Source organism: Alexandromys fortis, unplaced genomic scaffold (assembly GCF_014885135.2).
Source record: "Alexandromys fortis isolate MF-2015 unplaced genomic scaffold, M_Fortis_MF-2015_v1.1 scaffold_267, whole genome shotgun sequence".
NCBI lineage: Eukaryota > Metazoa > Chordata > Mammalia > Rodentia > Cricetidae > Alexandromys > Alexandromys fortis.
Genome location: NW_026068157.1, coordinates 400,314 through 424,151, shown reverse-complemented (window position 1 = coordinate 424,151; position 23,838 = coordinate 400,314). Strand labels below are relative to the sequence as shown.

Sequence of the window (23,838 nt, the reverse complement as noted above, 5' to 3'; positions counted from 1 at the left end):
TTATTTTCTGGTATTGGGATAGGCTAGAGCAGTTCTGTTATGATCAGGGCTTCCTGAGGAACACGTTAATTTCCAGGAGCATTTCAATTTTCCTTTAAGGTAGAATGTAGAACACATATCTGTCTGTGAAACCACCAAGCAGCCAAGATCTCCTGACAGAATGAAAGCCACAAATAGGTGACTTTAATTGACAGCTTTTTCCTGGGTCCTTTGAACATCAGGTGGTCAAAGTAAAGACACTCTCAGCTACGAGAGTATGGTGGGCCTCAAACAATATGAACAGTTCATTAAGGCTGCTAATCCAATCAGCTGACAATACTCCCATATTCATTTCAGTTAATCTTAAAAAGATAAGGTGCTACCTACTTAACTTTCTGTATTAACTTTTTGAGTGTGACAGGTCAGTAAACAACTGGATACCAATCAAAACATATCATTTTGTAATTAAAATGAAAATCAGTGATTTTTATTCCTTATCAGGACAAAACAGTGCCTCGACACAATAGAGTAATGATTCATGAGAACAAAAGGTCCAAAAGATGGAAAACACAGAGAAGTCAGGTTACTGATACTCACCAGCCACCAGCTGTGACTATTTAAAATAGCAATGCATCCTCTTAAGATGGACGAGAGAGTATAAAAAGCCAAAAAGGTAGATAAAAGGATCAGAATATTCTGGGTGACTCTGGACTCAGGCGACATTCTACTGGAACCATGAGTGCTGCGGATGTGTTGAACCCTCTGCTTGTGTCTGTAGAGAATGACAATCATGGAGCCACTGGACAAGGCTATGACCACAGAAAGAAAGACTTCAGGGCAAACCACCAATGCTGCATAGAGTGAGTCAACAATTTCATCCCGCCCCACAGTGGAGCAGTATCCAAAATCTCGTTTCTGTGATACATTGTTTTTGTTCCTCTTGAAAACTGTGTATGAAAAATAAATAAAATTTGTGGACATGTACAGGATCCAGAGGAGGAAAATGTGGCAGCTGATGTACTTCTCAACTTTGACTTTATGATCCCTCCAGCAGGATTTCCTGGGGCAAATGGTCAATGTCTGAAAGACACTCAAGAAACAAGTAGTAGCAATGGACACACTCCTACCACATCCCTGAATGTACATCAGGAGCTCACATCCAAAATCATCCAAGAATTGCTTAAGTCCCCAAACTGCCATAGTTTGGGGCACTCCTGTAGAGAGAATGATCAAGGCATTGGCTGCCAGTACATTCATCAGAATCACATCTGTGGGCTTTAATGTGCATTTTCTGCAGTAAAGGATTAGATAGTAGAAAATTAGAGAGAAATTTCCCAGTATTCCAGTCGCAGTTTGTGATAACAAAATAATGCTGATAGCCAGATTCCACAGGCTCATTCTATGTCTTGGTGCAATTTCCTTTAGAATATGGCCCCACTATTCTTCTGGTAAATTATTACTTACAAATGTATGCAGCCTGCAGTAGAGGAGGAAGCATATATATATATACATACATACATACATACATACATACATACATACATACATACATATATATGTATGTTACTGTGAGGATGAACAATAGATTAGAATATACCTAATGATGAAGGAGAGATACCAAACTTCAGAGAAAATGAACCATTCAGAATGCTGTGACATTGGCTCATGAGTAACAATGAAAAGTGACAGTCCATATAAAGAAGTGGAATGCAAGACTTCCAGAGTACAATATTATCCAGTCATGATGCTAATAAAAACAACTTCAACAATGTCCAAAAATTAATTATATCAATGCTTAATGTATCTTTTTAGAGATATGAAATGAGAAATTTATAATGCCACTGAGAATATATCTATGGCTTTGTGGCATGGCAAATGACCCTTCACCTTTTCTCATGCATAGCCCTCTTTGGTTTAATCTGAAATTAGCTCTCCCCTTTCTACTTTTTTCTTGAAGACTCTTTTGGAAAAGTACCCAACCCGATTCTTGAAACTGGCAGTCAAAATGTCTCAAATAACTGCATGTTTTAGCTTCTTTTATCCTGTTTGATCGCTCTTCACCCACTTCTGTAAACTATCATGCAGGATATACTTGTTCTGGTTTGATTGCCTTTTAAAGCTCCCTGTAAAATGAATTAGAGGCAACACTGTGAGAAATGTGAAATTTTTTTTTTTTTGCAATAAATAATCATGTCCACTTAAAGCAGACTCTCAATTTCAAGTTTCATCATGCTGAATGGAATTTGGTTCTTTACCCTGTAACAGGTTTTTTCTTTTTTTTTGAGGCAGAGTTTCTCTGTACTTTTGGAGCCTGTCCTGGAGCTCTTATAGACAAGGCTGGCCTCGAACTCAAAGAGATCCACCTGCCTCTGCCTCCTGAGTGCTGGGATTAAAAGCACGTACCACCACCACCTGGCCCTGCATCAGTTTTATATAGGACAACATATCAAAAACACTAAAGCATTAGAATTATAGTTTAAGTGATAAGATATCTTCTTAAATCATAACTTTATGCAAATCACACCACATAGATACAAACATGTGTGCACAAACATAACAGAGTCATTAGAGAGAAGGGATACCTGGTATTATAAAATCTTATAGACGGAACAACAGTATAAAATAAGTCAAAGTATGCCAGCAGAAATGACAAGAAGGACAGAATCTGATGCATGATAGCTACTGAAAGAATGTTTACGGTCTTTATTGAAACTGTCTGTGATAATCATACCCCACTTCTTAGTCATAGAGTGGAAATGATAGGGAAAAGGCAGTGGGTTAGAAAGCCCTTCAGTGCAGTGTAGACAGAGTAAACTCACAACACACCATACACTATTCCAGCAGGATTAGGTATTGGAAATCTTCTGATGTAGGTGAGATGCCCTTGAAAAAGTAGGCAGAAGCTACTGTAAATCAGTAGCAGGCTGAACAATGCAGGCTTAGGAAAGCTGCAATTGCTCTACACAATCATTAACAAGGCAATGACAGCTGAATAATCAATAACTGGAAGAAAATTGACTATTGATCTTGGGATCTGAAGAATTTAAAACAAAGTGGGGACATAATTGAGACCTTAGACTTATGAGGCACTAGCAGTCTTCACTCTTCCATTCACTGACGCTGCAGAACACCCTAGGGAAGAGCTACAGAAGGACCTATCCTGGCTCAACATAGTTCTTTATTACTTACAGGTGCCAGAAGTAAATATTTATATGGAATGAATGTACATTGAGCCTAAGAATCTAGAAAGGGCACCATAAGAGTGTTATAAAGAGTCTTTATGAGATTGACCGGGGAAGGTTAGAACACACACATATGATTTGAGAGTAGAAGGAGAGATAATGTTCATGCAACAGTTAAACTAGAATGGAGGCAGAGAGAGGGGAAGAAAGGGTTGGGTCTAACAAAACACTAAGTATGAAAAATTCTTAAAGACAAAAGATGTTTTAAGCTAATAAAAAACAAAAGAAAATAACATTGATAAAATGTGAAAGAAGAAAGGATGAAAATATCATACTTGTTTATAGATAAACCAAGAACCTTGTAGCCTGTCATATCAATGAATGTTACAAAAGACTGAAAAACTGGTGACATCTCCTTATGTGGAGTAAATACACACCAACATGATGATACTCAAATTCTGAGAATAACTTATGTTTTGGTTCTGGTTTCTATAGCTGTGTTGGATGAATGTACATAGGCTTGGGAAACAGAAGAAAAAGAATAAAGTTAATGTCTTAAAAAAGAGGGTAAAGTCTTTAAAGAGACAGAGTACAGATAGTTAAGAGATTAAAAGAAATAAAAAAATAAGCCACATAAAAATGGAAAATCCACAGAGAGTCTGGATTCTTTGTATTATTGTGTTTTATTTAAAAATTTTGACTGTGAAGGAGCTAAGTACAGAGAGACATTTCATTATATGGGATGCTAAGCTGAACCTGCACATATGTTCTAAAGGTATCTTGACTTCAGAATTTGGAGCTAAGGTTATGATGCTTTAGAAAAGTCCTTCTTTTGTTTTCACAGAGGATGAGACTCTATGGATTTCTTCTATCCCAATTTGGTATGATAGACCACGTCCCCCTGAAAGGTTGCTGTGAACACCCTCAAAAAATTACTTCACTCAACTGCCAACTGAGATGACCCTGGCACACAGGTTATACCATGAAAGACCTAATTAACGACGACACCATTCAGCAGGAAGCAGTTTGAAGAGAAAAACCTGCGCCATGTTCCCAAAATATTGTTTACAAATGTTCTTTTACATTTAAAGGGGGATATGATATAGATATAAATAATTTGCATTGGTATGGATTTTAAGGTCAATTTTGTTATATGTGTTTCTGATCTTGATTAAGGTATTGTGATTGTGTAGTTCATTTAAAATTGTAATGTATAATTAGGAAATATAGGTTGTTGATCAATAATAATCAAGCTTATCTTTCTTTAGGTAGGGAAAGTTTTCTTTTATGATTTTGTTAAATATATTTTGTGTGCTTTTGCGTTGAACCTCTTCTCCTTCTTCTATACCTATTATTCTTAGATTTGGCCTTTTCATGGTGTCCCATATTTTCTGGATATTTTGCATTAAGCTCTTGTTAGATTTAATGTTTTCTTTAACTTAGGAATCTATTTCCTTCACTCTATCATCTGTGCTTGAGATTCTCTCTTCCATATCTTCAATTCTGCTGTTCATGCTTGCTTTTGTAGTTCCTGATTATTTTCTTATGATTTATGTTTGTGTTTTCTTTATTGCCTCTATTTCAGTTTTCAGGTCCTGAATAGTTTCTTTCATATGTTTAATTTCTTTTTTCTTTTTTTGGTTTTCCTTAAGTGATTTGCTGATGTCTTCCAATTTTGTTTGTTTTTTTCCTCCATTTCTTTAAGGGAATTTCTCATTTCCTCTTTTAGAGTTTCAAACATTCTCTTGAAGTTTTTTTTAGGTCATTTTTTCTGCTTCATCCATATTTGGTTGTTCATGTCTTGCTGTTGTAGGATGTTTAGGTTTTACTGATATTGTGTTGTTCGTTGTGGTGTAGTGTGTGATCTTACCTTTTCTACTCATATTTTCCTCTAATAGGTGTGGTTGGGGGATGTCTGAGATTCTGTTAAATAATCTTCTGGGTGCCAGTGAATCCAAAGCTCAGATGGTTGTTCTTCATGGTACAGTCAATGTCACAATTCTAGTTACCCTATCGGTTACTCTGTGTTCCTGGAGATAGCTCGGTGTTCCTATGCTTTGCTCTGTACTCTTGGAGTTTGCTTTCTCAGGCCTTCTTTCGCCTAGGTTATGGGCTATGTCCTGTTTCTGTGAATCCTGATCTGGAATCCCTCCTTCAGAAGTCCCTGGGTTGGAGTTGGACCTGGAATAGTTTTTGGCTCTGGTCTACTGCCTCGGAGGTCTGAGGTTCTGGTGTGCCTTGAGTCACAGAGGACCTGCTTACTCCCTCAGAGGTCCCAATTTATGCTTAGACCCGCAGAGGTTCCAGGTTCCTGTCTATTCCCTTTGATATCCCAGACCAATGTCTGGACCCACAGAGGTCCTGGCATAGGCCTACTCCCTCTGAGAACCCAGACTCATGCCTGGCCCCACCAAGATCTCTGGTTCCTGCCTGTTCCCTCAAAGGTCCCAGGTTCACTCACACCCATACTGGCAGAAGTCCTGGCTCAGACCTAGTTCCTAGGAGATCCAAGACTCTCTCCCAGAACCACTGGGATCCTGGCTTAGGTCTACTCCCTTGAAGGTCTTAGATTCACATTCGGACCCTCAGAGGTCTCTGGCTCTGGCTCATTCACTCAGCAGTTACTCCCCTGCACCTGTTCGTGTGGAGATCACTGACTCTGGATTTGTTTGCTGCCTAGTCCTGATTTGCCAGTGTCCCGGGGCTGGGTTGGGTTCTGGGACTGGATTTACTCTTGATTTCTATTCCTGGTGGAGCTTGACTTCTAATGGTAACATAATCCAAAATGCATTCAGTCATACTTCAAGAATTCCCATTGTTGTCTACTTCCCATATCCAGGCGGATGACTATATGTTTTTCTTTGGGTTCACCTTCTTATTTAGCTTCTCTAGGATCACAAATTATATGCTCAATGTCCTTTATTTATGGCTAGAAACCAATTACGAATGAGTATATCCCATGTTCATCTTTTTGGGTCTGGGATACCTCATTCACCTGGGAACTTGGGGGTGAGGTGGCATGGGGCTAAGGGGAAATGGGGTGAGAAACGTGAGAAGGGGAGAATGGGGGGAGCTTGGGGAAATGGGATGGTTGGTCTAAAGGAAGGGTGGACACGGGAGCAGAGAAATATATATCCTAATTAAGGGAGCCATCTTAGGGTTGGCAAGGGACTTGACTCTAGAGGGGCTCTCAGGTGTCCAGGGAGATGTCCCCAGGTAGTACCTTGAGCCACTGAGGAGAGGAAACCTGAAATGACCCTATCCTATAGCCATACTGATGAATATCTTGCATATCACCTTAGAACCTTCATCTGGCGATGGATCGAGATATAGACAGAGACCCAAATTGGAGCACTGGACTGAGCTCTTAAGATCCAAATGAGGAGCAGAAGGAGGGAGAACATGAGCAAGGAAGTCAGGTCCATGAGGGGTGCACCCACCCGCTGTGACAGTGGAACTGATCTATTGGGAGCTCATCAAGGCCAGCGGGACTGGGACTGAATAAGCATGGGATGAAACCGGACGTTCTGAACATGGCGGACAATGAAGGCTGACGAGAAGCCAAGGACAATGGCACTAGGTTTCTATCCTAATACATGAACTGGCTTTGTGGGAGCCTAGCCTGTTTGGATGCTCACCTTCCTGGTCCTGGATAGAAGTGGGAGGACCTTGGACTTCCCGCAGGGCAGGGAATCTGGACTGCTCTTCATTCTTGAGAATGGGGGGGGGAGGGGAAAGGGGTAGGGGAGTAGGGGAGGGGGCAATGTGTGGGAGGAGGGGGAGGGAAATGGGAAACGGGGAGGAGGCAGAAATTTTTTTTGCAACAACTAAAAAAAATAAAATAAACAAACAAACAAAAAAGAATTCCCATTTTGAAGTACAAACTTTAAAGTCCCTTCTGAGATTCATACAATCTCTTATCTGTAATCCCCTACAAAATGAAAGTCAGAAAACAGATCACATTTGTTCCATAATGGAAAGAAGGTTGGATAGTGAGAAACCATTGAACCAAATCAGGATCAAAAACCATATAAGCAAACTTATATGGTTATGTCAAAATGCTCTTCAGATTTTGAGCTCATTTCCATTTTGTTGCCTGTACCATGCTTCTCTTTTTTAAGCTGGTTCCACTCCCTATTAGCAGCTCTCTTTAGCAGGTATAGAAAGCTCTGGCATTGCCTACATTTTCATGTATCAAGGCAATTCAGGCTTTATCTTCTTAGCTTCACCCAAATGGCCTCATTGGACCTCCAAGCAGGGACATCCTTGTAACATGTCTGGCTTCAGTGGCTTTTCTTACTCATAGGGAGGGATTCTACAATCCCTTTCTTCTTTCTTTGATTCTAAAGCAGAAGCACATGGTCAAAGCTCCCAAGTTCTGCTGCTTGCCGGGGCTGGAACATGTGTCCTCTTTTTCAAAAACATATTCCCCTGCTTTTTGTTTTACAATGCTTTCTTCAATACTGTAGCTTGGATTACCTGGAATGTACGCTGTAGACAAGCCTGGGATCCAACTCTGAGACCTGCCAGCCTCTGCCTTTTGAGTGCTGGTGTTAAAAGTATGCACCATCTCATGCGGCTCTAAGTCTTATTTTAAACATTTATTTATTTTTTATTGAAAATTTCTACCTCCTTCTCTCCTCCCACTTCCCTCCCCTCTCTCTACTCCCCCTCCCTCTCCAGTCCAAGGAGCAGTCAGGGTTCCCTTCCCTGTGGGAAGTCCAAGGTCCTCCCTGCTCCCCCCAGGTCCAGGATGATGAGCATCCAAACAGACTAGGCTCCCACAAAGCCCATCCATGCAGTAGAATAAAAATCCAGTGCCATTGTCCTTGGCTTTTTTATCAGCCTCCACTGTCAGCCACATTCAGAAAGGAGAGGGTGGGTATGCTAGGACCAGTGCTCAAGAACGGTTTTAAGCTCCTACACTAAGGCTACCCACCCAGAGCGGTGAGTGCCTGCCTACAGGGAAGGTCTCAAGGTCCCCTGTAAGGGAGCCTGGGCACCTTCAGCTTGTGCTCCATGGTCTCCTGTGCTCTCCTGGACCCCGCCCGTTCTTCCTTTTGTCCCCGGATCATTGGACTACCAGGCGGCCCTGTTTAGGTGCTGAGGAGTTCCATCTGGACAAGTGAGTTTGTGCTATCCAGGGGCGGTTTGTCCGGGAAGAGAGCACAACCCCCCTCCTCCAGCTCCTTCTGCAGGGCTGTCTTTCTTACACAAGACCCCCCCCCCCCCAAGCCTGCGTTTTCTGCAAGGTCCTTTGCTCAGGAACAGTTTTCTGCTCCTACACTAAGGCTACCCACCCAGAGCAGTGAGTGTCTGCCTACCGGGCAGGCCTCAAGGACCCCCGAAAGGGAGCACGCGCACCTTCAGCTTGTGCGGCAGGGTGTCCTGTGTTCTACTCGTCCCTGCCCTGCCCCCCAAGTTCCCCCTTTTGTCTGCGGGTCATTGGACTACCACGCGTCCATGTTTTGGTGCTGAGGAGTTCCATCTGGACAGGACGGTTCCTGCTTCTGCACTGAAGAGATACACCCAGAGACTCATTCACAGCAAAGCTATGAATCTATCTACTAGAGTTGTTGGCCAAAGGGATCCCACAGGCATCCCAAGCAAACAAGGATGTTGCCAAGAATATAGTTTTTTGTGCACAAGATAATCAAAGGGGCCCACTGATAAAGAAAACACCTATACATCACTTTGAATATGGAGAAGCTGAGCTAGTACCTACATAGAATCTTCACCCTCATGTTATAGTATGGTTGTTATAGGAAGATATTCTGAAGACTACCAGAAGAGAAAGGTAATCACCAAGCAGGCCCTAAACTGTGTAGTGGTGTCCTAACAACAACATATGCTAGAGAAATTGTGGTACAAATCTTGGGGAGTAGAAAAACGAATATCAGATTCGACTTAAGGCTAGTTCCACAAGAAGCAACACAATACTCAAGATTTATTTGGATATCAAAAACAAGACACTAAATAGCCCAGGGATCAAGAGTAAAATCCAGTAATACTAGTTTAAAGAAAAGTAACAATAAAATGACTCCTAATTATAGACCATTAACTTGTTCAATCAGTATCACAATAGTTTCCCAGTACAGCAGAGGAAAACAAATACAGAGACTTGCAGCCAAATATTATGTAGAGAGAGTGAGAGACCTTGGAACTTATAACCTTGTACAGGATGTCTCTAAGAAATGCCTTCTCTCAAGCCTCATGGAAGCCTAAAAAGTAAAAGAGCAAGAAGAAATTGAAGACACCAAAAAAAAAAAAAAAACCAAAAAAACAAAAAACCCAACAACTCTCATAAGAATACAGAGACTTTGGAAGAATGTATCTGAACTGGATGGGGCTGCACTAGTTATCGAAGCATATTTTATAGCTTTCAGGTTGTTTTTGGTTTCTGCTGGATTTCTGAGTGTAGGGATACATGTGTTTCTGATTCTTAGGCCTTCTCTTTGGCTCTCTTTCTTCTGCCTGTCTCCTCTAACTCCAACTGTTAGTTTTTGTTTGATGTTATTTTATTTTATTACCATCCCTTGGAAGCCTGTTCTTTCCTCATGAGAGACAGAAAGGAAGTGGATCCAGATGAGAGGGCAAGTGAGGAAGAACTGGGAGAAGAAGAGGGAGAGAAAATGACAACCACAAGATATTATGTGACAAAGAATAATCTGTTTTCAGTGCAAGGAAAAATTTTTAAAAATGTTAACTATAGACCTAATGCAATGCCTTTTTAAGTTATGGAGCCATATTTTATAGAGAGAATAAACATAAGAATTAATATAAAGCCGCAGAACACCACAAATAGCTAAGGCAATCCTAAGGGGTAAAAACAAGCTGTAAAATCATAAAACACAATATTGAATCACACTAAAGAGCCAAAGATAAAGACAGCTTGATATTGGCATAAAGCAGTCAAACAGAGGGAATAAAACAGAGAAGTCAGACATAAACTGTGAACACTGTGGCAACCTAATTTTTGGCAAAGTTTGATGTAGTAATTTTAAAAATGATTCAACTAAAGAGAACTCATATTTGCATAAGTCCAGAGCAGAATTCTGAAAGGTATTTTTAAGAAGTGTCACCGATATACCCAAACCAAGACAGAACAAGCAAACAAAGAAAGTTATATTTAAAATTCTTTGGAGGTTGAACTACTGCAAGCAGTTCATCAGAGAAGCTAAGGCTAAAATAGTGTTCTGGAACTGGTGCAGGAGAAAGTAGTTGTGGATGGACCACAGTCTCCAAAAGCACAAGGTTATAGACAGTCATGATTTTAGTTTCATTGAAGTTTGATAGTGGGTTACTCAAGGTGTCTGTGAAATCACCAAGCAATGAAGAGGCCCTGATAGGATGGAAGCAACACGAAGTTCAATTTTATTGCTTTTATTAATTGGTTGGCTAGCTCAAGCTGATGTCACGTGGGAAATTGGAAGAATCTAGGAGCAATAAATCTTATTGAGGCTGCTAATTCACCAGCTGACAAAACTCCCATATTCATTTTGGTTAATCTTAGAAGTACAAGTTGCTACCTATTTAACTTTCTTTTTTTTAAAATTTTTTTATTATTTATTTATTTATTAAAGATTTCTGTCTCTTCCCCGCCACTGCCTCCCATATCCCTCCCCCTCCCCCAGTCAATTCCCCCTCTCTCATCAGCCCGAAGAGCAGACCAGGTTCCCTGCCCTGGGGAGTCCAAGGACCTGCCACCTCCTTCCAGGTCTAGTAAGGTGAACATCTAAACAGCCTAGGCTCCCACACAGCCAGTACGTGCAGTAGGATCAAAACCCAGTGCCATTGTTCTTGATTTTTCAGCAGTCCTCATTGTCCGCTATGTTCAGTGAGTATGGTTTTATCCCATGCTTTTTCAGACCCAGTCCAGCTGGCCTTGGTGAGTTCCCGAAAGGACATCCCCATTGTCTCAGTGTATGGGTGCACCCCTCATGGCCCTGAGTTCCTTGCTCGTGCTCTCTCTCCTTCTGCTCCTGATTTGGACTTTGGGGTCCTATTTAACTTTCTGTATTGACCTTCTGAGGATGACGGATGAGCAAAACTCTGAATCCCACAGAAAACATCTTCACCTATGCATTTACAATAAGATTAAATTAATTTTATTTCTGATCCATTTGAAACTAAGCCTGAACACAATGGAGTAATGATTCATAAGAACAATGGGTCCGAAACAAGGAAAACACAGAGAAGTGAGGCGAGTCATGTTCACTAGCCACCAATTGTGATTATGGAAAAAAGCAAAGCAGCCTCGTAATACAGATGAGAGAGTATAAAAAACCAGAAAGGTAGATACCAGGACCAGGGTGTTCTGGGTTGCTCTGGATTCAGGCGACATTCTACTTGAACCATGAGTGCTGCGGATCTGTTGAACCCTCTGCTTGTGCCTATACAGAATGCCAATCATGGAGCCACTGGACCAGGCCATGAGCACAGAAAGGAAGACTTCATGGCAAACCACCAGTGCTGCATAGAGTGAGTCACTGATTTCTTCAGGCCCTACAATAGAGCAGTAACCATAATCTCGTTTTCTTGTCACATTTTTGCTATTAAGTTTGATAGATGAATATAGAAAGAAAGTAAAATGTATTAACATGTAGAAGACCCAGAGGAGGGAAATGAAGCGGCCAATAGGATTTACAGCTTTGACTTTATTATACTTCCAGCAGGATTCCCTGGATTGAATGGTCACAGCCTGGAAGACACTCAAGAGACAGGTGGTGCCAATGGACACACTACGGCCAAATGATTGAATGTATAATAGGAACCAACATCCAAAATCACTCACAAACTGCTTCAACCCAAAAGCTGCCAATGTATGGGGCACTCCTGAGGAGAGAATGATGATGGCATTGGCTGTCATTAGGTTCATGAGAATCAAATCTGTGGGCTTTAATGTGCATGCTCTGTAGTAAAGGACTACATAGTAGAACATCAGAAAGAAATTTCCCAAAATTCCAGTTGTAGTTTGTGATAAGAAAGTAATTCTGATCGCCATAATCCAGAAGTCCATTCTGTGATTCAGGACAATTTCCTTTAGATTACGGCCTTGCTATTTCTGTGGTCAAAATGAATAACAACAAATGCTTGTAGCCTGTGGTTAAAAAAGGACACCTTTAAACCATGGAGCTTCTGATTAGCTTGAACAGAGGCTCCTTTAAAGAAGATCTTGTCCCAGAACTTGTGATAGAAGAAGCCACGTGTGTGTATGTCTCTATGAAACTGCTCAATAACTCAGAATGCACGTACTGATGGCAGGAGAGCTGTTAGTTTTAACAGAAAACCCAGCATTCAGGACAATGTTATGCAGGCCTGTGAGAAACAGTGATGAGTGACAGCCCATGAAAACAAACCCAGTTCCAGATATTTTGATATATAAATATTTCCTAGTCCTTATGCAAAAGAAGACAAATTCCGTAATAACCATATTACTTATATATATATATATTGATTCTTATTGTATAGCTCACTTAAAATTAAAATATAAGCAATTTAAAATTCCTAATACCACTCAGAATATATCTATGGTCTGGTGACAGAGCAGTCTCCTTCATCTTGTCTAAGGTGAACCCATGTTTGGTTTAATCTGAAAGTGACTCTCCCTTGCCTATCCCCTCCATGAATATTACTTTTCTAGAAACTGGGGGTTGAAATGTGTATGTAACTTCATGTTTTGTATTGTGTTAAACTGCTTTATTCCTTTGATTCCCCCTGCCAGTTGCCAACAAAGATAGAGCCTTTTGGGGTTCTTTGCCTTTTAAAGCACTCTTTAAAATTCATCTGAGGTAGCTCTTTGAGAAACGTTTCTTTTCAGGTAGTTGCTTAAGGCTGACTCTCAATTTGGACTTTGATGTTCCTGACAGGTCTTTGGGTGCCAGCCCCACAATTGTCTTACATAAGATTTTTTTTAAGAACACAAAACTTACTTGACGATGGTTCAAGTGAAAACTTACATCATAATAATTTAAGATCTATATCTTATGGAAATTCACCATACACATTGACAACACATGCATGTGTGCACACTCAAGTCAAGGCTGTTAAGAAGTGGGGACATGAAGTGGAATGAAATTTCACAAGATGTACAAAAAATAACAATAGGCAAAATATACCTGGACAAGTGTCAGTGATAAGAGCAATATCTGACAAATGTTCAGTGTTTCTATTAAAACTGTGTCTGGAATAATCATGTACCACCCTTAAGTCTAGAGTGGAAATGAGAGGAAGGAAGGCAGTGGGTTAGCCAACTCATCAGTGCAGTAGGAGGAAACTCTCAGGACACCATTCACTATTCCTGTGAAGAAGGTGTCTGCAAACCCTTCTCTACCAGGTGAGGTTCCCCTGCAGAAGTAGGCAGTAGCAACTGTGAGTCAGCAACAGGCTCAACCAAACATCCCCAGGATGGGCAGTGTTGCCTTTTCCCACTCAACAGCCATGCAGGGACAGCCTCCAGGATACGCAAAACCTGGAGAAGAACTGGCAGTGAGGTTTGTGATCTGAAGGAGTTTAAACAGAGTGGGTACATGAACCGAGACTTTAGGAATTTTCAGGTACTTACCGTCTCCCCTTCTGCAAGCACTGGTATTGTAGGACACCCTAGGAAATGGCTATAGCAGAAAAGAAAACTACTCTATTACGTGATACATTTTAGTTCATAATGACATATATCAATGAGCTAAGGGTGATTTCATAGCTTCTAATGATTAGAAATGTGTTTATGTAAAAGTGACTGTGTTTCGAAGTCAGGGAACTTGAAAGAGGCCCTTTAGAAGGTCTGGGGCTGTGATGGGGAGGGTAAAACAATACATGTGTTTTCAAAGTGGAAGAAGGAATAATGGACATTAGATAGTATAGGATGGAATAAGGGGAGGGAAATCAAGGAAGGGGCATTGGTTCAATCAAAACACTGAGTATGAAAATTTAGGTATTCACCTGCATTCATTGTAGTGAGTTAAGAAGAAGTGTTAAAGAAAAGAAACAATGAACACCATCTAACAAAGTATGAGACCACTCTTGTGGTCAGATCTGGGAGGCCCCCTGCTCAATTCTGGAAATGGGTGTTCATCTTCACAGCAATGGGATCAGCACACAAAACAGATGTTGTTACATTGGTCACATTAACTAAAATACAATATTCTTACTGGTAAATCTCACTTTGTTTTATTTTGTTAAAAGTTAAATATATAATAACAAATATGATTTTTAAAAAGATTTGCTTTTATTGCATGTATACAACCAATCTACACTATTCAAATCCAAGAGCTTTTATTAATTGATTATCCTCACTTTAGATCAATGTAGACCTAAAGTCCAATACCAGTGCTCAGGCCCCACTGATTTGATTCCTTTCTTAACTCCACAGTGAAGAAACTGAAGAAAGAGCAGTGAAGGAAGAGCAGTCTTATTCCACTCAGTGAACTAGACAACAAAAGCTGCCTCTCATGTGTCCAGTTTCCGCAATCATGCCCGGCCATCTTCTGTTATCTTTTAGTGCCTTATGTTGACTGGCATATCGGCCAGAAATAACAACATGCTCCTAATAACGCATAAGCGCCAGTCAGTAGGGAACTTCTTTTATCATATTGATTCATTCGTACACTGTTTGTCTCAAGGGCAGGTGATAAGTTGCATACCTTAATTTCTCTTCTTCTGAAGCTCTTACACTGATCCATTGAATCCACTTTCAGTGATCTCATGATCCATGTTTTGACACACTCTTTCCTTCTTTGTTCTGAATAGCCTCCAATGTGGTCAGTTCAGATATAGAGTTTTCTTAATTTTCGTAGCATCCTCCACTATGCCATGATATATAACCCATGTCCACACTCAATCTTTCTGTGGATTGCAGGTTAAACTTCATAGTTGTTTGCTACTATATCTTCTATACCCTATTCCTCTTGAATTGTAACAGTTATAAGATGAAACTTATTCAACTTTTTATTACTTAAGTATGTGAATGAACAACAGAGGTAACAATTTATGAATCACTGCTATCCTGTTAGCATGACACCTTCTTTGATTATTATGTTTGCTATGCAGAACAGTATTATTTCCACTGTCAAGACATGACCTCAGAAGCACAAGGGTAAGTGACTCTTTAAACCCAACAGCTGTTTGTGTCAGAGTAGACACTGAAAGTACTTGCACATGACTAGTGTGACATAAAAACAGTCAACTAAGTCTGTGATCACAAAGTCACAATAGATGCTCTTAATGATACTCCAGCCCTACCTGCAATTTGCATCTGTAATTTGACATTTTATTCACTTTGCTGGTATTTTATTCTATGTTTTTCACTGTAAAAACTATTATTTGGGGGTATTACAGTGGTGATTCAGTCACTTGCTGATGCTGCAGAGGACCTGAGTTTGGTTTCCAGTCTGAACGTGGTGGCTCACAACTGCCTGTAATTACAGGTCCAGGGAGTTCTATAACTCTCTTCTTTCCCTTGCATGCACTGTATTCTCTTAGTTACAATACATACACACAGGCAAAACATTTATTCACATAAAGTAATAGATAAATAAATATTTTTAAAAATAAGTGTTTATTTTGATGTGAATATTTATTTCATAGGCAAATACCAAGTGCAACTATGGCTTTTGAGATTTTACTAAAATACCATGTTCTAAGCCTGGCCTGTTGTGACAGAAAGCTGTCCCATCTCCCAGTTTCATGTCAAAAGCACAAGATGGACCTGATTTTTATCATACCACTGAAAATATGCGTTGTTTTTACTGCAGGGGTAAAAGCTATAGTGGTAAATACAGATGAATTGCTAGCACCATAACACTGTAAATACGCAACATGAACTACTGATACATGCTAAAATAACATGCAAAGAAAAATCAGTAAATAAAATATTTCAATTTAAACTATGTGTATATTACTCTTCTTATATTGATGAGTATATTATAATAAAATTTATAATACATTCAAATAGAGAAGATGTATGCATAGAAAGGGATCTGAAAAAATCCTGCAAAGTTAGTCTGCACATCATGTGAGATCAGGTGAATTATTACGTTGACGTATTACCACAGTCCTTCAGCACATTCATAGATGGGGTGCATTTCCCTGTTGTTAACCACAGTCACTGAGGGTTGGGAACTTACATTACAGTAATAAATGAGAGGGACTGGCACATGGTTAGGAACACTTCTGTCTTTCTCACTCATCTGTTATAGATGGAATTATTCTTGTGCCTTCTCTGTCCCTGGATCAGTTTCTATCCCAGATCCCCTTTACCAGACATGAGCAGTTACTCAGGCCTCTCATCTTTTCTGACTTTACCACTAGGGCTGAAATGCACAGTACTCACCTGGTTTCTTGTCTCTGCAGGATGGTGGGTTCATTGGACAGATCCTGACTCTTAATAAGCGTTGCTGTAGGAGTGTCCCCTCACACTTGAGGTAGAGACCTGTGACTCTGCGACCTCACTGCAATTTTCTTTTCACTTGCAGTGGGAAGGACAGCACTGACTTTGGGAGACAAAGCAATTTGCAAAAATCTTTTCAGTAAGTAATTAACAAAGATACTTAAGAGTTTCTTGCACATATCTCCTAAGAGACAATGTACTTTGAGGAGGCAATTAATTTTCATTACCCCAGAAGGCTGACCATATCTCCTGGGGATGGTCCTAGCAACTGTGAGGTCAGAATTGTGTGAAAGTTAGGGAAGTCTCACTGTCTCATTGGGTCCAGGTTTTAATGACTGCTTCCAACAAAAACTACTGCTAAGTAGTTTTATAAAAGATGTCGAATACTCATTACTTAAACATTTCATTGAGTATGTCATACTTAATATATGCTTTAGTCAAGTTCACCCACATTATTTGCTTTCCAGTCTTTTTCTTAGTCTCCTGCAGCTATCCCCTCCAATTTTCATGTGTTCACAAAAAAATTAGTTAGTATATGCCAAGTGCGTGAGCATCTGTTGAAAGCATTGGTAGCCAGTCAGTAGTCAAACCCTTAAAGAAATCTGACACTTCCTTTCCCAGAAGCTTTCTGTGACCATGGATACAAGTGGGACCTCCTTCTACACCCACTCTGTTTGGATTTTGTATTCTGGATATTATGAAGGTTTTGTGAATTTTGTCCTAACAAGTGAATTCACATGTGCAAGTGCCCTGTTCTATCTGGACAAAACCTGTTTCCTTGGAATCATGTACTACTTCTGATTCTTACACCCTTTTTTCCTCTTCTTCCATGATGATCCCTGACTATTGAGAGGAAAATGTCTGACATGGATGTGCCATTTTTTGCTGGGCCCTCCAGAGTCTCTTTTTCTCAGCATCTTGAGTGACTGTGGGGCTCTGTGTGAATCACCATAGATTGCAAAACTAAGCTTCTGTGATGAAGGATTGGGAGATTGACTAATCCTCCAGTATAAAATAAGAGCTTAAGTGGCAGTTTGCTACTAGGTCCAGGTAGCTCAATAACGGTATTAGGTTCTTCCCCAGGATCTATATACTCTTTAGCTTCATATCCTTGTCCCTGATAATGGTGCCAGGCAAGGGTACCCTCCTGTGATCTATACCTTCAATTACATCATGAAGTGGTTAGTTACTCCTATGATGCTCAAGACACCACCACACAGGGCCTGTTATTGTTATTATTCTCAGGGTTCATGCATGGATGATATTTATGATTACACCTAACACTTTGAAAACTATCCAGTCAGGATGAAGCTTCCAGATTGGTTTGTCCATCTTCTTTGACTGAGCATATAGTATCTTTAGCAATAGAGTATTTCCATTTAGTCTGTGGGTACCTAATTAGAGGCTATTGTCTGCTTTTGGTTGTCCTTAAATTATGTCTTACTTTTCCAACACTTAATCTACCCCATTTTAGAGTACTTGGTAGAGGAACATAGTCACTCAAATCTGAGAAAAATATCTAAAGAAATAATAGTGAAAGGGAAAATGATACCATAATTAGCATTTGAAGATATTAGAACACTTAGCATAAGTAATAAAAATTAATCTTATTATTATGGCATGAACATATTCTGTGAAAAGGAAAAATATTGACCTAGTGAAATAAATTTTTTAAATTTTAAGACTTTATGACTTTCTTTTGAAATTTTAATATAATTACATCATTCTCTGTTCTCATTCTTAACTCCAACCTTTCCCATATATACTTCACAGTTTCTCTCAAATTCAAGGACTCTATTTCTTTAACTATAATCAACCCCTACACACCACACACAAATTTATGAATGTTCTAAATGTAGGAATATAACCTGGTTAGTTCATAGAGTGTTACTAATATGTGTAAGATTTCAGTGTTGATTATTTGGCAATATATTACCTTGGACGGGGGTGCTCGTAGCTGGAGAAGGCTGGAGAAGAATATTTATTCCAATCTCAGCATCCTTTGATTGTCTATAATTCTTTGCCTGTGGTTGATGTCTCCTGAGATTCACCATGCACATTCTGGCCTATGTATCAATATCATCCTTGTTCACGACTGGTTTAGAAAGTAACACTGAAAAAACTTGGTAAGTGTAGTCTCTCTGACATTTCTGAGAGATGCATTTTCATAGCAAACTTCATGTTCCTTTGGTTTTCAGTCTTTCCAACCTCCCTTCTATTATGATGCCTGAATCTTAGGTACAGTTGTGTTAAACTTATAATTTGATACTGAGCACCACATGGTCTCTCCTTTACATCATTTTTGTCTGTTGTAGCCCTTTTTGATGGTCTCCATGTGTTGCAAGTCACATTTCTCTGATGAGTTGTGAGACATATACTTATCTATGACTTAAGGATACATCTTTATAACACGTCTAAGAATCATGCTGGTTTTGAAAAGTGGCAGTAGCAGATTCTCCCCTAAGATCAATGACCTAATTAGTCCTTGGTTCTTGTCCAGGTTTCTAGAACTAGGAATGTTTTCCCCTCCCTAAAGCAGAAATATTTTCAATTTTAATTGACTTTTATTGATCTCTACATTTTTCTCTGCTCCCCTCCCTGCTCCTTCCCTTCCCCATTCAAACCTCTCCCAAGGTCCCCATTCTCCCAATTTACTCAGGAGATCTTGTCTTTTTCTACTTCCCATGTATATTAGATCTATGTAAGTCTCTCTTAGTGTACTCATTTAAAGACTTCTTTGAATTCAAGAAAATGAAAGCACAATATACCCAAACCTATGGGACACTATGAAAGCAGAGCTAAGAGGAAACTTCATAGACTAAGTGCCTACATAAAGAAAGTAGAGAAAGGTCACACAAGCAATTCAACAGCACACCTAAAAACTATAGAACAAAAAGAATCAGACTCACTCAAGAGGAGTAGAAGACAGGAAATAATCAAATTGAGTGCTATTATCAATCGAATAGAAACACAGAACACAATATAAAGAATCACTGAAGCTAAGAGCTGGTTCTTTGTGAAAATCAGCAAGATAGACAAACCCTTAGCCAAACTAATCAAAAGGCAGAGTTATTTAATCAAAATTAACAAAATCAGGAATGAAAAAAGTGACATAAGAACAGACACTAAGGAAATACAGAGAATCATTGGTCATACTTTGCAAACATGTACTCAACAAAATTGGAAAATGCAAAAGAAATTGACAATTTTCTGGAGAGGTACCACATACCAAAGTTAAATCATGACCAGGTGAAAAATAAAAATAAACCTATAATCTGCAAGGAAATAGAAGCACTTATCAAAAGCCTTCCAACAATAAAACCCCAAGGCCAGACAGTTTCAGTTCAGAATTCTACCAGAACTTTAAAGAAGAGATAATATGTATGCTCCTCAATATTTTCCACATAAAAGAAATAGAAGTAATATTGTCAAACTCTTCTTACGTGGCTAAAGGTACCTTGATACTGAAACCACAAAAATACTCAACCAAGACAGAGAATTACAGACCAATCTCACTCATGAACATAGATGCAAAAGTTCTCAACAAAATACTGGCAAACTGAATCCAAGAATGCATCAGATAAATCATCCAGCATGATGAAGTCAGCTTTATCCCAGAGGGGCAGGGATGGTTTAACATAAGGAAATCTGTCAGTATAATCCAACATATTAAAAAAAAACAAAATAAAACCAACATATGAACATCTGATTAGATGCTGAAAAATCATTTGATAAAATCCAACACCCCTTCATGGTAAAGGTCTTGGAGAGATTAGGGATACAAGGAACACACTTAAATGTAATAAAAAACGATATACAGTAAGCCAACCACCAATATCAAATTAAATGGAGAAAAACTCAAAATGATTCCCCTAAAATTAGGAAGAAGACAGACAATGCTGTCCACCCTTTTTGTGTCTATTCAATGTAGTTCTTGAAGTTCTTACTTATTTATATCTACTTAATCTTTTATCATAACTAAGAAAAACTATAACTATCAATTCTTCAACACCATCCAGACTCCAGAAATATATATTACCTAAGTAAACAATAAGTTCATTGTAAGCAACTTCCAAAACTCTAGAATTGGCAGACATCTCATTGCATGCACAGTTTGCTATAACAAAATGAAACTCAAATTTGTATCAATATGCAGAATTTTCATACAAATTACAAAAGTAAAATCCAATGTAAAACATTTAAAACAAATAATGGCTTTTTAAAGAGCAGAATAATCTACTTTTTATCTTATTATATCTATATTCTTCCATTTTCTTTTCAGAGTAAATTCAAATATCTACCTTTTTATCCTATAATATTCACTGAACAAAAAACTCCATCTACCTTACATCTTTGTAATGTGAATATTGTATACTTAAATTTACTTCTTGCTGTCTGGGGGCAATGGTATCTTTTGGGGGATTCCAGAAGAAAAATTTGGGTTAATTGTCAAGTCCTGAGAGAGGTAACTACCATTTTTGTCCAATCTATATATAATGGAAAAGTGTAGGGCTTATCTCAAATCATGGATAGAGTAGTATATAAGGTTGAAAAATCACAGCAAGCTAACTTGAAATTGTTTTGAGCAATTTGTAGTTCAAAGCTGATTTTAAGTGGTTGTATCAGCTGAATAGCTTCATATGAACCAAGAAGAAACATTGTTGTGGAGCCTTATTTTCTTCCTTAAGACTTCAAAGATTACCGTAGGAAAATTTAATATCCACTGTGGAAAACTTAAGCATTATTTTTATCAAAGCAGAAAGTTTGAATTTTAATAGGCATATAGTCAAAGAAAAGTACTATAAAGCTGAACATAGGTATGGGGAAAGGTAAAAATATTGAAAGCAGAGTTTTGATAACTTTTGTCCTGAGATATTATCTTCCTTCTGTGCCACACAAGGTGGCTCCTAATATGAGACAGAAACTCTAAATTTTTTTTTTTAATAATATGGTTGGATTTAGAGAAGTGATGGAGGAGGGTCATTGGTCTATGTGTTACTCTCATTGGTTAATTAATAAAGAAAACTGCTTGGCCTGATAGGTCAGAACAGAGGTAGGCAGGGAAGACAGAAAAGAATGCTAGGAGGAAGAAGGCTGTGAGGCAGACACCATAGCTCTCCTCTCCAAGATGGACACAGCTTAGAATCTTCCCAGAAAGCCACCACCTCGTGGTGCTACACACATTAATAGAAATGGGTTAATGAAGATGTGAGAGTTAGCCAATAAGAAGCTGAAACTAATGGGCCAGGCAGTGTTTAAATGAATACAGTTTCCGTGTAATTATTTCTGGTAAAGCTAGCCGGGAGTCAGGCTGTAGCCCGCCACTCCATATCACTACAAAGGGAGCCAGGCTGCAGCCCGCTGTTCCATATCACTACAGAGAAGGGGAGCCACCATCCAATTCCAAAGCCAGCTGTGATTTTTTTAAGTGAGTTGTGACTATCATTGTACTGAGAAGTAGGGAGGTATATGTTTAGGTAGTGAAATTTTAGCCTACAGAGGATATTGGTATGATAAGTCAATTTTTTTTTTGCTTGATGATTCACTCTACATAGCTATCTTTTCTTTTTTAGGCCTAAATGTCCAAGCTTTCTTGAATTTTGGAGGATAGGTATTGTCCTACAAAGGAAAGAAGAGAACCCTGTCCCAACCTTTATGAAGTTTCCTTACCAACTGTAGTATTGTCATCTCTGTGGATGAACTGTCATTACTATTTATCAAGAGATTTTCCTCTTTCTAGCTAAATCTTGATTAATTTTGATGGTATCCATAGCTTTTCCTCTCCTGTGGAAGCAAGAATGAATCACCTTCTTCAATGTGGCACATCTTCTTGTTTTCATTCTGAGGTAAACACATCCTTGAAATACACCAGCTATTTTTTTTTCTGTTATCCAACGACTCTTTTCAGCCAATGTTCCTTTCTCATTAACATTAAGAAAATTCAAGATTAATTAAGCATCATGCAATCTATTTTTGGGTGGGTCTTTTTCATTCCTTACTGTTTGTTTAACATATTTGATCTTTCAATAACTGCCTGACCTGTAGGATTTTTTTGGTATAACTGTAATATGCTTTATATTATAATAAGCAAAAAAACCTTTAATTTTCTTAGAAAAATATGCTGGAACATTGTCTGTCTTTATTTGTGCAGGTATACCCATGATGGTCATAACTTCTAGTAAATGTGTGATTACCAAATCAACCTTTTCTGAACTTAAAGAAGCTGCCCATTGAAAACCTGTGTAGGTATTGGTGGTGTGTTGTACATATTTCAGTTTTCAATTCTACAAAAATGGAACACATCCATCTGCAAAATTTCATTCCTTGGAGTATGCTTTGGGCTACTTCCTGCAGGTAGTGTTTGGTTGTGTAAGGAACAAGTAGGACAGTTCCTTATAATTTCATTGCCTTGTTGCCATATAATGAAAAGTCCTTTTTTAAACTTTTGCTATTTATCTGATGTGTATTTTTTTTTAATTCTGTGAACTTCAGCACATTTACAATCAATAATTGATCACTTTCTGTAGTACTTTATGCTAGAGGACCTTGCAGACCTGCAAAGGATCAGATGTGTATTATGTATAGAAAATAAAGCCTCTTCCTGATTATACCTTAAACCTGTATAAATAATGAAGTCAATTCTGTATCATTTGGTATAAATTCAGTGGTTTCAATATACAAGACATCTCTTTATGCATATTACAAGTTAGTAATTATGCTGAGAGCTTCTTTAAAATCCATTGGCACCATGAGGATACGTAGTGGTGTGGTGAGCAGGCCTGCTTTTCATCCTGCCTGGCTCCTGCACAGCTAGCTTAGCCCTGGAAATAACAACACGGAAACTGTATTCATTTAAACACTGCCTGGCCCATTATTTCTATCCTCTTATTGGCTAACTCTCACATCTTGATTAACCCATTTCTACTAATATGTGTAGCACCATGAGGTGGTGGCTTACTAGGAAGATTCTAACCTATGTCCACCTTGGGCCAGAGCTTCAAGGTGTCTGCCTCACTGCCTTCTCTCTCCCACAATTCTGTTCTGTTTTTCATGCCTACCTATGTTCTGACCTATCAGGCCAAGCAGTTTTCTTTAATAATTAACCAATGAAAACAACAGATAGATAGAAGACCCACCTCAGTTTGATAAGTGGAGAATAATAGGAGGAAATGAATTTAATGAAAATAAAGACACAACATGCTCAAACCTATGGGACACTATGAAAGCAGTGCTAAGAGTAAAGTCCATCGCGCTAAGTGCCCACATAAAGAAAACAGAAAAGGCACACATTGG

At 39.0% G+C, this 23,838-nt stretch overlaps 2 protein-coding genes across 2 annotated transcripts; both read right to left on the bottom strand.

Moving 5' to 3' along the window:
• Window positions 1-456: 456 nt before the first annotated feature.
• On the bottom strand, window positions 457-1,380 carry LOC126491697 (vomeronasal type-1 receptor 4-like). The gene has a single exon (XM_050127528.1). It carries the CDS (start codon window positions 1,375-1,377, stop codon window positions 457-459), a length of 921 nt encoding a protein of 306 aa, XP_049983485.1. The 5' UTR covers window positions 1,378-1,380.
• Window positions 1,381-11,247: 9,867 nt separating this feature from the next.
• Window positions 11,248-12,189, bottom strand: LOC126491696 (vomeronasal type-1 receptor 4-like). Its single transcript, XM_050127527.1, has one exon. It carries the CDS (start codon window positions 12,178-12,180, stop codon window positions 11,248-11,250), a length of 933 nt encoding a protein of 310 aa, XP_049983484.1. The 5' UTR covers window positions 12,181-12,189.
• Window positions 12,190-23,838: the final 11,649 nt, after the last annotated feature.